The sequence below is a fragment of the Cornus florida genome, unplaced genomic scaffold (assembly GCF_030987335.1).
Source record: "Cornus florida cultivar Cherokee Brave unplaced genomic scaffold, ASM3098733v1 CherokeeBrave_3.0.0_Hap2_Chr09, whole genome shotgun sequence".
Taxonomy (NCBI): Eukaryota; Viridiplantae; Streptophyta; class Magnoliopsida; order Cornales; family Cornaceae; genus Cornus; species Cornus florida.
The window spans coordinates 93,366,577-93,380,269 of record NW_026775579.1 but is presented as its reverse complement, the minus strand read 5'-3'; the positions used below and the strand labels follow the sequence as shown (position 1 = coordinate 93,380,269).

The window sequence follows — 13,693 nt, the reverse complement described above, 5'->3', positions numbered from 1 at the left end:
ATTATCTTGGATCAAATATATTCTATATATATATATATATATATATATATATTATCGTATATATACACACATGTGCAGTGAGGAACGAAAACCCTCGAGTACTTTCCAAAACCAAAATCGGGTTCAATTTTACCATTTTCATGAAGTAATTCACGTTGGATTTGTATTGGGTGGTTCTAAAGTTCTAATTTTTAAAATGAGTTGGAAAATTTTCACATATATCTAGAACCATAGTTTGGAGAGTGAAAATATCTACCAATTTGACATCTAACAATGAAATAAATATAAAATACGCTTCATGCATCCATTCAATTTGGATAAAATTTATCTTTGGTGGACTGAGCATACCAAATACATTTTCATAGAATGCCCTTAACAGAAATAGGCTGGATCCTAATTAGATTTCATTTGAGGTCAAGTTTAAACTTTGAGTGGGACTAAAAACAGGTGCCAAAAGCTATTTCAGTTCATGTAGTTTAAGACGTTTAAAACAAGTTATTACAGAGCTCTTATTGACTAGCCCAAACAAGTCAACTCGAGTTCAATTGAACTATTAATAATGGTGAGATTATGTGAATCATGAAACTGAAACTAATGAGGGAAGGGAAGAACCCGAATCTTCTTCCATGCTTAACACAGTCGATGTACAAGGAAAAAAAAAGTGCAACGGGCGTCTTTGAATTGTTCATGTAAAACATGCACGGTGCGTGTATTATACACTCTGTAAAGAATGGTGGGCGCAGTCAAATTTTTCTCGATGGATACGAAAATCATTTCATATGGAATGGAATCTCAACATGAGATAAGATTCTACAGGAGAAAACACATTTTAAGCCTTAAATAAAGAAAAGATCAAGAGCACTCTTCTTGAATATTGTTAAACTCCTCGACTCCTCGTTTGCTTGCTTGAAATTTTATTTATAGGTTGTTTGTATACCTCATTTTAACACTTGTATCACTAATTCCTTCCTTTGTTGAGATCATGTGCACGAGTGTAACATACTTGCATCACAGTGTACTATAGTTATATAACAATGCTACGTAATTACAACGAGAATTTAATATATTTACATAGTTGTTGCATCCATAGAATTATGACACGTAAGAGAATTATGGTTCACAAAAACATAAGTGTCAAAAACATTTATTGAAATGCATAATTATATATCTCGAAAAAACTAAAAAAAAAAAAATCCAAATTAAGATCGTTTAGCTATGCCCACACAAGCTTACTATTGAATTTAAAATTTGCTTGGAGTCAGCTACAGTCCTTATAACCTTGTAAATGGAAAGGTGAAGCCACCAACTAAGTGCATTTGATTTTGATAGAATGATTAATTGTTGTTTAATTTTAGAGTAAAAGTTCGTTGGTCAAATTAAACAATTATAAAATATATAATAAAATAGTGTACAGGGAGATTTCACCTTTTTAACTATAACCATGTTATCACATTGACCATAAAAAAAGTATCTTTCTTTGAATTGGGCAGCAGCCAAAAGTGTCATATATGTTTCAGCAATTTCCAGTCCTGTGACTCCAGTTTCTAAGTCACTCCATAAATATATATATATATATAGGTATTTTCTTTACTATAATAAATAAATAAATAAATAAAACAGAAAAGGAAAGAAAAATAAAAAGTAATTTGCCATTTCATCCTTGTACGTTCTTATGATAAGTAATACGTAATATACTTTTATGCTTCTTCATAATTATATTTTTTTATATTTTATTTTGGAAACTTTTTAAACTCTCATAGAGTCATACTTGGAGACATTATAACATTCTCATAATCTATATATAGTCTCTTCTGTAATTTCCAAACAAGATAAATTATTACATTTCCTTCCTTTTTGCTTTTCCATCATCCTTAGGGAGTCAGGGACAAACTTTTAGATTTATTTATTTGAAAGCCTATTAATAAATTAAGTTTTTATATAGGTTATATTCAAACGTCTATAGATTTTACATGTGAGGGGAATAAATTTTATTAACAAACTTTATAGTTATTTTCTTTTTTAAGTTAAACAAATTAAGGTATAATTAATTTGGTTAATGCCTTTGTTTCGTGTTTTTTTGCTTTTGCTAGTATATTGTAACAAAGCAAAAGTACGAAGTATGTTTGGTAACATTTGTTGCTATTTGAATAATACCGAAGCGCTTCCAAAATTAAAGCCAAAATCGAAAGTATCAAAATAATATTTTTGTTTACTTTTAAACGGTAACAAAGCACTGTTTAAAAAATAATAATAATAATAATAATATTTTTAACTAACCATTCAAATTTGCAACACTTTTTACCAAAAATGCTTTCACGTTTTTGTTTCTAAAAATCTTGTAACAAATTTACGTTACCAAACAAGTTTTGAAATAGTGTTGAACATACTCTAAAACAGAAACATTGCTTCTATTTCGGGTTAAAGCAAAAACACTTCTGTTTCGAGTCAAAGCAAAAACATAAAGCAACTGTAGTTATCAAACGGCACTAATTTTCTCCTGTTATTTAATGACATTTCCATTTAACTTTATTTGCACTCTCACCTTTTTGCTCTATGTGCACGTCGTTCATTACATATTGGAGCAAAAAGTTAAGATTCAAATTCGATTATTAACACATTCTAATTAAAACAAAGACACTTTAATCATAAAATTTTGAATACACGTATAAACTCAATAAAATATAATTTCAACACTAATTACATTAAATAGTGAATGCTTTACTTTACTTTTACTAAACGAATATTTGTGTGAATGGTTAAAGTTTTCGACTACAAATTCTTTGTCCACTAACTTTGCTAATTTGGATCAGTCCATTGGAGGTTAGGAATAGGGTTAGGCCTACGCGATGTATTAATAAAATATGTTATGACTTATGAGTAAAAAAATATAAAATAGTCATATTAGTACAAAGATCAATTACAATAGAAAGAAAAGAAAAGAAAAGAAATACAATAGAAATTGGAATGTCTACAATAGACTTTTAGTATATACTATTGACGTTTTCAAAATGGCAATTGCTTGGAAGTTTAGAATGACAGGTCTTCTTATGAAGTTTATTATGCCACTTGTTTTGTTCCAGCAGTTGACCAAAATGTATTTTTTTTTTTTTTTTTTTTTAAAGACTAATAGCATAAAGAGAATAATATAATAGGGACAGATCTAGGAATTCATATGAGGGGGGACAAATTTATATAGAAGAATTTTTTTTCATAATTTTAGTGGGAGCAATTTCAAAATTTTATGAGTATAAATGGAAAAAAGTATACATTTAGGGATATAAAATGCAATAATAAAAAATTTCAGTGTCGCCCACCACTTATCCCTTCACATACCCGTGCCTGAAAACATGGTGCTTTTGGGAAGTAGGGGCCTCGTACTGGTCTGTTGGTCACCTTCGTTGAATTTTTTTTTATAATATATATATTAATATACTCTTTATGTGGCCATATCGGAGTGTCTAAATTGAATTGGTATACTAAGTATCAATAGGCAAGATTGTCTAATAATTTGTCCGGTTGCTATTGTTATTATGTACCATTTTTGCTAGAGGTGATATAGATCACGAGGCATTAATTTTATTTATTATTTTGTTTTAGGGGTTAATTGTTAAAGGAGAAGGAGCGAGTATAAGGCTCGAATACAAACTCCTAAACAAAGAAATCAACCAAATCAGCCGAATAACACAACACTTGCACAATAATAAAGTTTATAGTTAGCGGAAGTTTTGGACCCCAACCAAACGAATGATCTTATGTCCCATTGATTGGGATGCTCTGGATCCAACACTTGGACTAAATTGTTGGACCTGAATATCATCATTTTTCATTATAAAAAGATAAATCTACCGCAAATCCACTATCCTCAACTGTCTCCTTCTCCATTAATGTGTTGATCATTCAAGAAGCCCAATAAATCTTAAGAAGTTCCTATTCTGCCCAGATTCAATTTAGACAAACGGTAACAGATTGGGCCTTACCCTATTTGGTCGAAAGTTGAAACCAAGTGAAATGGGCTTCTGCTTATGGAGTGAGAGAGAGAGACTGTAGTTAACCCAGACCCATAAACGGATACGCCCAAGAATGTTTCTAATATCAAATCCAAAAGATGAAAAGCCCAATAGAAGCTGTGATAACCAAGAATGTATTCATCTTTGCATCAATATATTTAACTGCAAGCCCATTAGTTTCGCGGCCCAGATTAACGCCTCTCTCTCTGTGCAAGCCCATTTGTTTGGTGCCCCAGATCTCGGCCTATAAATGGATCAGTTTTGGACCAGGCTTGATCTGATCCGAATTTAATAAGTCGACGGATTATTTAAGATTAAATTCATATCATAATTGTTATTAATTAAATATTCGATCTGAAAGTATATTATTTAATTAAAAAATTAATGAAAAAAAAAAATTAACAAACAATGATTAAGAAAAAAGAGAGAATTCGGGAAAAAATTATATAAACAAAAAAGATAGTAGAAAATGATGTATTTGACCTCTTGTTTTTTTTTTTAAAAAACCAATAAACAGATATAAAATTGGGAGAAGGAAGAAGAAAGACAAAAAAATTGTTGATAATTTTTTTTTTTTTTTCTTTGACAAGAAACTAACACACCTGTACCCATTTACCAGTATGAGGATTTGAACCCACCAACAACTTTGGTGATAAAAAATATTTTAATAATATATAAATATTGTATATTGTAGTATTAGATAATATAATATTATATCTTATATTATATCAAATGAGATTATTATTGAATCGAATTAACTATAATTCATATTTGATTTCTTTAGTTAATGAAATATTAAATTCAAAATGTTAATGGATTATGTTACTATCCATATCCGAAATATCGAGTTGGATTCAAATAGGATACAGATCAAAATCCAATCCATTTATTTCTCTGCATGCATGCGTGTGCGCATATCTGTTAATGCCTTGAGTGTCTCACAGATGAAGAAAGAAACAACAATGTCATGCCTCCATTTTAGAAGCCATGAATGGTGAATGTGCACTTGTTTCACCATTAAATAAACCTTCTTGGCCCAATCAATATCAAGCCACACCATACATCCCCACTCATGCTTTCCCCACACATCATCATCACTACTCAGTACTCACACTATATATATCATATCAAACTCAACAACACACACACACACACACTATCATACTGTTATCACTATGGATATTACTACAACTCACTTAACAAAAGATGATGTAGTAAAGGAGGAACCAATAAAACTCTTCTCTCCAAACACTCCAACACCACCACTAGAAACCATTTTTCTATCAAACATTGATCAAGCAGTGATTTTCTCTGTTGAAACACTCTCCTTTTATGAACTCCCTCCAACAAAAAGCACTTCAACACTTGGCATTTCTGATTCTGTCAAGAAAGCAGTGGCTGAAGTGCTTTTGGTTCCTTACTATTTCTTGGCTGGTAGGCTTGACTTCAATCATGAAGCCAACAGGTTTGAGCTTCTATGCAACAATGCTGGAGTTCTCTTTGTGAGTGCAACTTCAAGGCTCACTTTGAAGGATCTTGGCAATCTCTCTGCCCCGAATTACACGTTTCGTCATTTCATTCATCGGCCTGGTTTATACAAAAGTCTAGCAGAAACAGCACTTTTCACAATTCAGGTAAGCCCAACTTATTTTTTCACACAAAAATTTAATTACCCAGATGATAAATTTGCAGCGTTAAAGATAACATATTACATTTGACCATCTCAGATCTTACAATGACTGAAGTCTCGTGACACTAAGTTAACCTTAGATCACTTTTCCAAATGATACTTTTGAAAAAATAACTTTGACACCTTTGTCAGAGTATGTCATCTAAACACCGCTCAACAGATTGTGTAAATTGATATTTTTACCCTTTTATGACAGAAGCCTTGTGACACTAGGTTAACCCATGATCACTTTTCCAAATGAAACTTTTGAAAAAATAACTTTGACAACTTTGTCAGAGTATGTCAGCTAAACACCGTTTAGCAAATTGTGTAAATTGACAGTTTTACTCTTTTATTTTAGTACTATTACCAATAATTCTTTTCTTTTTTCTTCTGTGTCGATATCACAGGTGACAAGGTTCAAATGTGGTGGATTTGCTCTTGGGTTCGCGACAAATCATGGTGTACTTGATGGGAAATCAGCTAGTGATATGTTCCACAACCTTGCCTCAATTTGCAGAGGTGATGGACTAAAAGCCAAAGTCATCAACAATGACAGAACATTGTTCAGAGCAAGAAATCCACCTCAGATAAAATACCCACACAAGGAATATGTAAAGCTCAAAAAAATTTCATCTCTAGCTTCATCATTCTCCTCAAAAAACAAAACATCCCCATCCCCTCTAATATTTTTAGAGAAGTATGCTCACAAACTCTTCCCATTCACTCCTGAAATGATCAAGTCACTCAAAGAGAAAGCAATGATCAAGTCACTCAAAGAGAAAGCAATGATCAAGTGCTCGAGCTTCGAAGCCATTGTGGCTCACCTTTGGAAAGCAAGAACAAAGGCAGTGTTTGAAAACTTGGACGAGTTTTCAACTGTTCTCTTTGCAGTGGACATAAGGTCAAGAGTCTCACCACCATTGCCAAGTGCATTCACAGGTAATGCTGTGATCACAGCGTTTGCCACCGCGAAAGTGAGCGATGTGGTTGAGAAACCTTTGTGCTTCTGTGTTGAGAAGGTGAAGGAAGCGACGGAGAGAGTGACAGATGAGTACGTGAGGTCAGTGATAGATTGGTTGGAGGTGTACAAAGGCATTCCTGCAACTTGTAATGGGACTTTCTATGTGTCAGCTTGGTGGAAGCTGCATTTTCGTGATCTCGATTTCGGCTTCGGGAAACCTGTGCACTGTGGACCAGTTGTGAGTGGGAATGATGAGTTTGTTTTGCTGCTTTCTGATGGAACTGATGAGGGAGGGATTAATATGTGGATGGGGCTTGAGAAAGAGAAGATGAAGAAGTTCATGGCTCATGTTTTTGAGATATGAATGACACCTGATCGATCAAGTCCACTCATAAAGTCCTAATGACATTAACAAGGCTAGATAGTCACATGCAAGTGTACATAAATAATCTATGATTTCAGTTTGAAGCCAATAATGTTGATTGTGTGTCAAATTGGGTGAATAATGTTACACACTCTACAGATAGCGTAAAATTCTCTATGAATAACAAGGTCATAAACCTTTTTAATTAATACGCGGTTTCAGAACTTTTTTTTATTTTTTTATTTTTTATACAAGTGAAGCAAGTTTCATAAGATATATATTTTTTTTGAATGATAAGTTTCATAAGATATTGTTATAGTACAAATATCACTCTGCATTTTATTTATGCTTATTTCTACCCTCCTTCATACCACAATTGTAATATATATATATATGCATGCACTTTTGCATCAACAAGAACCAAGAATATTGTGATTTAAGACATCATGATAACAATACAACTAATGAAACAACAGTTATGAATCATTTACCAGTGGTTGTTAATGTAATATCTAGACATTTATGTTTGATGGTTAGTTAATATATATCAAAATATCAAATGGTTATAATTGTTATTTAGGTTCATTATTTATGTAGCAATATATATATATATATATATATATATATATATATATATATATATATATATATATATATATATGTCATTTAAAGGAAAAGAGAAGAAAGTAAAGAGTGATGTACAAGGTTTTATGAGCATGAGATAACTACTTGATTACTATAAATTGAATAAAGTCCTAACAAACTTACTTGAATGAAGGATTTGGTTAGGTTTACTGTGGAGAGTAAACTTTGAGAGAAATTATCTAATATAAAAAATGGCACAATGGATTACTATAAAAAAAATAAAACAATAAAAAAAAAAAAAAAATTAAAGAGTGGTACATAGAAAATGATATAGTCCAAAGCTGCAGGGCAATCCAAATTATTTATATCAAAGTAGATTTTGAAGAATTGGATCCAGATAAATATATCATACAAAAGAAGGAAGTGAAGGGTTGGAATCTTTCAAAAATATGATGAAGAGGAGACCACAGAATATTCTCAAGATTCTCAAAATATTTTAAAGACTTTTAGAGAGTTTTTTTTTTTTAATTATTATTGCAAATGTACGTACTTAAAGCTAGTCTTGTTTTTTTTACTATCTTACTAAATTCTCTATGTAATTACACATTGAAAGGTACATAACATAGAAACAAGACAACCAAACATACATATCTACTTGCTCAAAACATTTATTTAAAGGTATATCTTGGATGGAATCTCTAATATTATAGTCAAAACCAAGGATGGTTCAATGAGCTGTTATTGTTTTATTTGTAAACCTCCAATCCAAAAGTAGATAAATCTTAATAAAATATGCTTTAGAGGCAAGTTCATTGGGAATATAATTATGTACGTACTTTCTTTTGTTCTTATTTGATTAATAAATGAAATCTCAAGCCAATGAGATTGTTTAGTCTGACAATCTTTGGACACATATCTAAATAAATAAATGAAAGAAAACAGGATTAATATTGTTTCCCAAATTGCAACTATCACCACATGTATGAATAATCATGGAAAAATTAAGGGATGTGGAGAGTTAAATATTAAAAATCCAACTGTCTTCTTATAAAAAATTAGAATCAAATGTGGATAATAAAAATAAAAGAAGGAACATTGGTTCTGACTTTCAACAGCTGGAGAGAGAGAGAGAGAGAGAGAGACAGAGAAAACACAGTTTTAGCACAAATGGCATGATTCCATGAACCCAGATTACAACTAAGTTTTAGCTGTTAGTTGACTTAGGATTTCGTTTTAATATATCTATATTTTTTTTGGTAAGTTATAAAAAAAAAAAAAAATTCGGCGAGTCATTCCTTTTAATGTTATTCATAGATGCTCTAGTTGCATGTTTTGCAGAAACTAAAACAATGAATGGATAATATTGAGGGATTTATATCAATAATAAAAATTTTAAAATGGTTATATAGTTAAAACAATAAGATAGGTTAACCTTAACTATACGATAAGGTTTTTTTAATTGTAATTTGGAAGTCACGAGTTAAAAAAAAAAAAAAAAATCGTACATAAAGATAAGGCTACGTGCATTGACGTTCAGAATATGCCTGTTTAGCTAAGACAATAAGATAAAATGAAGGAGTCATAACCATAACATAAGTTTTTAAAATTGACTTCACCAACAACTCTACCACAAAGAAAAAGAACAATTAATAAATAATAATAATAATAACAATAGAAATTTTTTATCCTCATTAACTGTAGATCTGTGCTTGTCAAACTGCCAAGGTCTAAGAAAATGGTTGATGTTCCAACAACATGGGAACTCATATATATATATATATATACAGTTAGCTAACCCTGGCCTTAAAGGGCCTCTTATGGATGCACCGAGTCCAAAGTTGTGGTTAAAATTGCTGTCATATAGAATGACATAATCATAAGTAAATGATACATTACAATATTAATTAGCGTTTTTTAAGGTAGTGCTTGGTTGGATCCACATCCACCCCACCAAATGATGCCTTTAAAATTTTTTAATTTAATTTGGAACACGCTTAGCCTAGTTTCATTGGTAAATTCAAGAGATCCAAGGCTGTAAATTCATTGAATTGACTCGTATTTTGGAGTTTTAGGGTGTCCAACTTTGCCCACAGAACCTTGTCAGCATCAATTGTTGCATGCAGATGAAGCCAAATCACGAATTTGAGCCTAATGGATTCACCATGACCTTAATGACCCCACCATTGATGCCGACCTGGTTGGCATGCGTGCACCATCACATACCATAATCAACAACAACAACATGTGATGATTATGTATGTGTAACATACACATGTATGCATGTGTCTATATATATAGGAGTTTGACCAACACATGTATGCATGTTTTGACAAGATCAAGTTCATTCCTCTCTGAATAAAATGGTTGACAACATAGGCTCAAGTGATCATGATGGTTCTATCAAGGAACAAGACCGTTTGTTACCAATAGCCAACGTGGGGCGAATCATGAAGCAGATTTTGCCAACCAATGCAAAAATCTCAAAGGAAGCTAAGGAGACAATGCAAGAATGTGTGTCTGAGTTCATAAGCTTTGTGACCAGTGAAGCGTCTGAGAAGTGCCGGAAAGAGAGGCGAAAGACGGTGAATGGTGATGATGTTTGCAGTGCTCTGAGTTCTTTGGGTTTTGATGACTATGCTGGACCACTGAAAAGGTATTTGCATAGGTATAGAGAACTAGAAGGAGATAGAGCTATTAATCAAGACAAGTTGAGCAATGATGAAGAAAAAGGAGAGCCATCCTCATATCAAGGTACCCAATTTCCAAGCTGAAGCAACTGAGAAGAGCAATAGCTTTGCATGGGATAAGATTTAACTAGTATCTCCACATCTAGATTTTGGTCAAATTGATGATATATCTGGATTTTGTTATGGTTTTCATTTTTCCCTCTTTATCGTAGGGCTGCTTTCACTTTATTAGATTTAATTAAGAGCTATTGGTGTATTAGCAAATTTTGATTATGCAACTTGGTAGTTTAATTTTGACTGAATTTGCTAAATCTTGCTGATGATGTATAAAATAGCAATCTTTCACTTGAAATTCACCCCCACCCATCCTTTTCTTTTCTTCTCTTTTTTATAGTTTAGATCCAAAACCACTAGAACAAAGACAAATCATTGTCTTTTACTTGATTTTGAGTTAACAGTTTGTGATACTGTGATAATCAGTAAACAATCATCCTATAATTCACCATAAAAAAACATGTTCTTTCTTCCAATCCCACATGCACTAAACAGTTACGGGAAAAATTCCTTGGAAAGTAGCCCTAAGTGAATTTGAACTCTCGAAGGCAATTTGAAATCTGGCTTATGATGTAATAAATAGTAAATATCTTTCAACTGGATTTTTTTTTTTTGCCTTTCTTTTCTTCTCTACCAGTCTCGAAACTTTGACCTAAGTGATAGTTCAGATCCAAAACCACTAGAACAAATACAGACAAGTATCTTTCACTTGATTTTGAGTTAGCAGTTCTATCAATAAATAATAATCATTAATTCACCATAAAATAACATGCAGTTCTTTCGATCCCACATGCGTGCACCGAGCAATTAGTAGAAAAATTCCTTGGAAATAGTCCTAAGGAAATTTGAACTCTCAAAGGAAATTTGAACTCTCAACATCCACGATATATATATATATAGAGAGAGAGTCTTGCCATTAGGTTATCTTCTTGGGGTTGCATAATAAGAATTCTTAGCGCGTTACCCCATAATTCACCACCTGCAAATACAATTACCGTAGTACATGCATCTGACAATTACCGAAAAATTTATTCAAATTGATCCTAAGAAAATTCAAACTACTCACCTTCAAGATGTGAGTTGAGAGCCCCTTGTAGTTGCAAAATAGGAATTTTTTATGTCCTGTTGTAAACGTCCATTACTTCCTAGCTTAGAACTACATGCATAGTAATTATATGATGTTAATTAGATTACATATTTTCATGTTTATCCCATATCTTAAACTTAAAAGTTCATGTTTGTTGTCCCATTTGTCAGATTCATGCTTGTAATCCATCTTCCCAAGGTTTATGCCTGTTTGGAGACAGACCATCTTAATCCTCAAGTAATACAGACACCAAACATGCTGGTATAAAGTCACTGTCTAGGTTCCTATTCAATTAGTTTATATTGCATATGTTCCTGTCTGCAGATGTTGATCCGAGGTTGAAAGTGTCCAGATTCAAGTTTCTCTAACCCGCAGTCCTTGGAAATGGGGTCCACCATTTGATGGTTAGACACTAAATTATTTGTCATGAAAAACAAGAACAAAGGTCTTAGTCATGTTGACATATGTAGAAAGATAGAGATTATAAGGGTTTGGATTTTCATGGATTAGATTAGCCCATGTATACATATTAGGCTTTGAACATTTCGGATTCTGCTATATAATTGGAGCTGCCTGTTGATGATTTGGCTTGAAATGTGGAAATCCCCAAAATACAAGACAGCTTGGGAAACCGACAATAACCTAAGAACTAACGGCCAATTATACTTCCAATTCTTCATTATGTGAAAGTCTTTTTCTAGTAGGAAGAATATTTCTCAGAATTTTATTTGATTACAAACTATCTATCTTCTGTTCTCTGACACAGGTACATGCCGTGTAATATGGGTCCCAATAACAAAGAGTGGTGCTACATTTGAGTACCACCCAACTATGTAAAATATTTTTTTATTACTCAGCTTCTGATTGTTTTTGGCTCCGTAAATTTGAATGTAAAATATTTTGTCGTAAAATATTTTTGAAGAAAAAATTTAACAAAAATAATTTACATATCAATTTTTAGTAAGTTATTTTATAGGTCCCGTCCGATAGATTTGACCTTAAACTTCGACCTAAACATCTGTCGAACAATAATGAGTAAAAATAAAAAAAAATATTTTACTTAAAAAAAAAAAAATCTTTTCCAAAAAAAATATTTTACAACAAACGCATCCTTGATGTCTAATTTTTATTAGATAAGTATACACATTTTTACTCACGATTAGACCAATCCTTCTCTTCCTATGTGGGAATGAAGAGGTTATATTATTGGAGTAGACTACAGGTAATGGGACTTAATTGTGGTGTTCAAACCAATTCCGATTTTCCTTTCAACTCTGGTTGATTAAGCACCACTTGTTCTGTTGTTCAGTGTATATATATTTTTTCTAACAAAAAAATGTTTCACTGAAAACAATAAAGGAAGAAAAAACAACTCTTAATTTTTTTTTTTTTAAAAATAGTCCTACACATATGTTATTTAACATTGATGCATTAGGAAGGTTTTTCAAAATATGTGGATATCTCTCATTCTCTCTCCTCACCATCAGCATTTTTATTTCTTCAAATTCCCAATTTTCACAAACATGTCTATCTAGTTTAGATAATTGGATTTTGTTGCACGATGAGACAGATCAGAAGTGGATGCTTAATTTCAAATTTTTTTGAAAAATTATCTAAAAATTTTAGTGCCTTCAAATTCTTGAGTCGATATCAACTCATATGATGGTGCATAAAGAACCGATAAAACTGTTAATAACCAAAACCGATAAATAAAGAACCGAAATTGGAACCGTGGAATCAATTTGGTTCCATATTCCTGTTCCAATTTTAAATTCCAAGAATAGTTAAGGTGTAATTTTTTAGAAAGGGTCTTGCTCATTATATTTTCTGTGTCTAGGATCTAAATACACTTCTAGGTGATAATCTTCAATTATTATGTGTTCCCTAAACATAGTAGCAACCATTTCTATTATTTTCTTCTTTCTTGTGAATTGGTAGATATGATGAACTTGCATAACTTGACTCAGTTCACTAGGAAATGTTACTATATTTGTCGTGGTGGTGGATCTCAGAAATTGTATGACCAGTATAAGAAGATCTATGAAGATTATATCACTTTTAAGGTATGTGACAATTATGAGATTTTACATGTATATACCTTGCTCTCAAGAAATACAAATATCAACGGTTTTTTTTTTTTTTTTGGAAATTCCCAATTTCAGGTTTTACCATCTCTACGGGAGAAGCAAGGTGAGAGTTTATTACAGGAACTAGTAAAAAGATGGGATAATCATAAACTTATGACCAGATGGTTGTCAAGATTCTTTCATGAACTC

At 32.0% G+C, this 13,693-nt stretch overlaps 1 protein-coding gene across 1 annotated transcript; it reads left to right on the top strand.

Moving 5' to 3' along the window:
* Positions 1-5,182: 5,182 nt before the first annotated feature.
* On the top strand, positions 5,183-7,004 carry LOC132273162 (acyltransferase GLAUCE-like). The gene is made up of 2 exons (XM_059774185.1): positions 5,183-5,641; positions 6,087-7,004. The coding sequence occupies exons 1-2, from the start codon at positions 5,183-5,185 to the stop codon at positions 7,002-7,004; spliced, it is 1,377 nt and encodes a 458-aa protein (XP_059630168.1).
* The last annotated feature ends 6,689 nt before the right edge of the window (positions 7,005-13,693 follow it).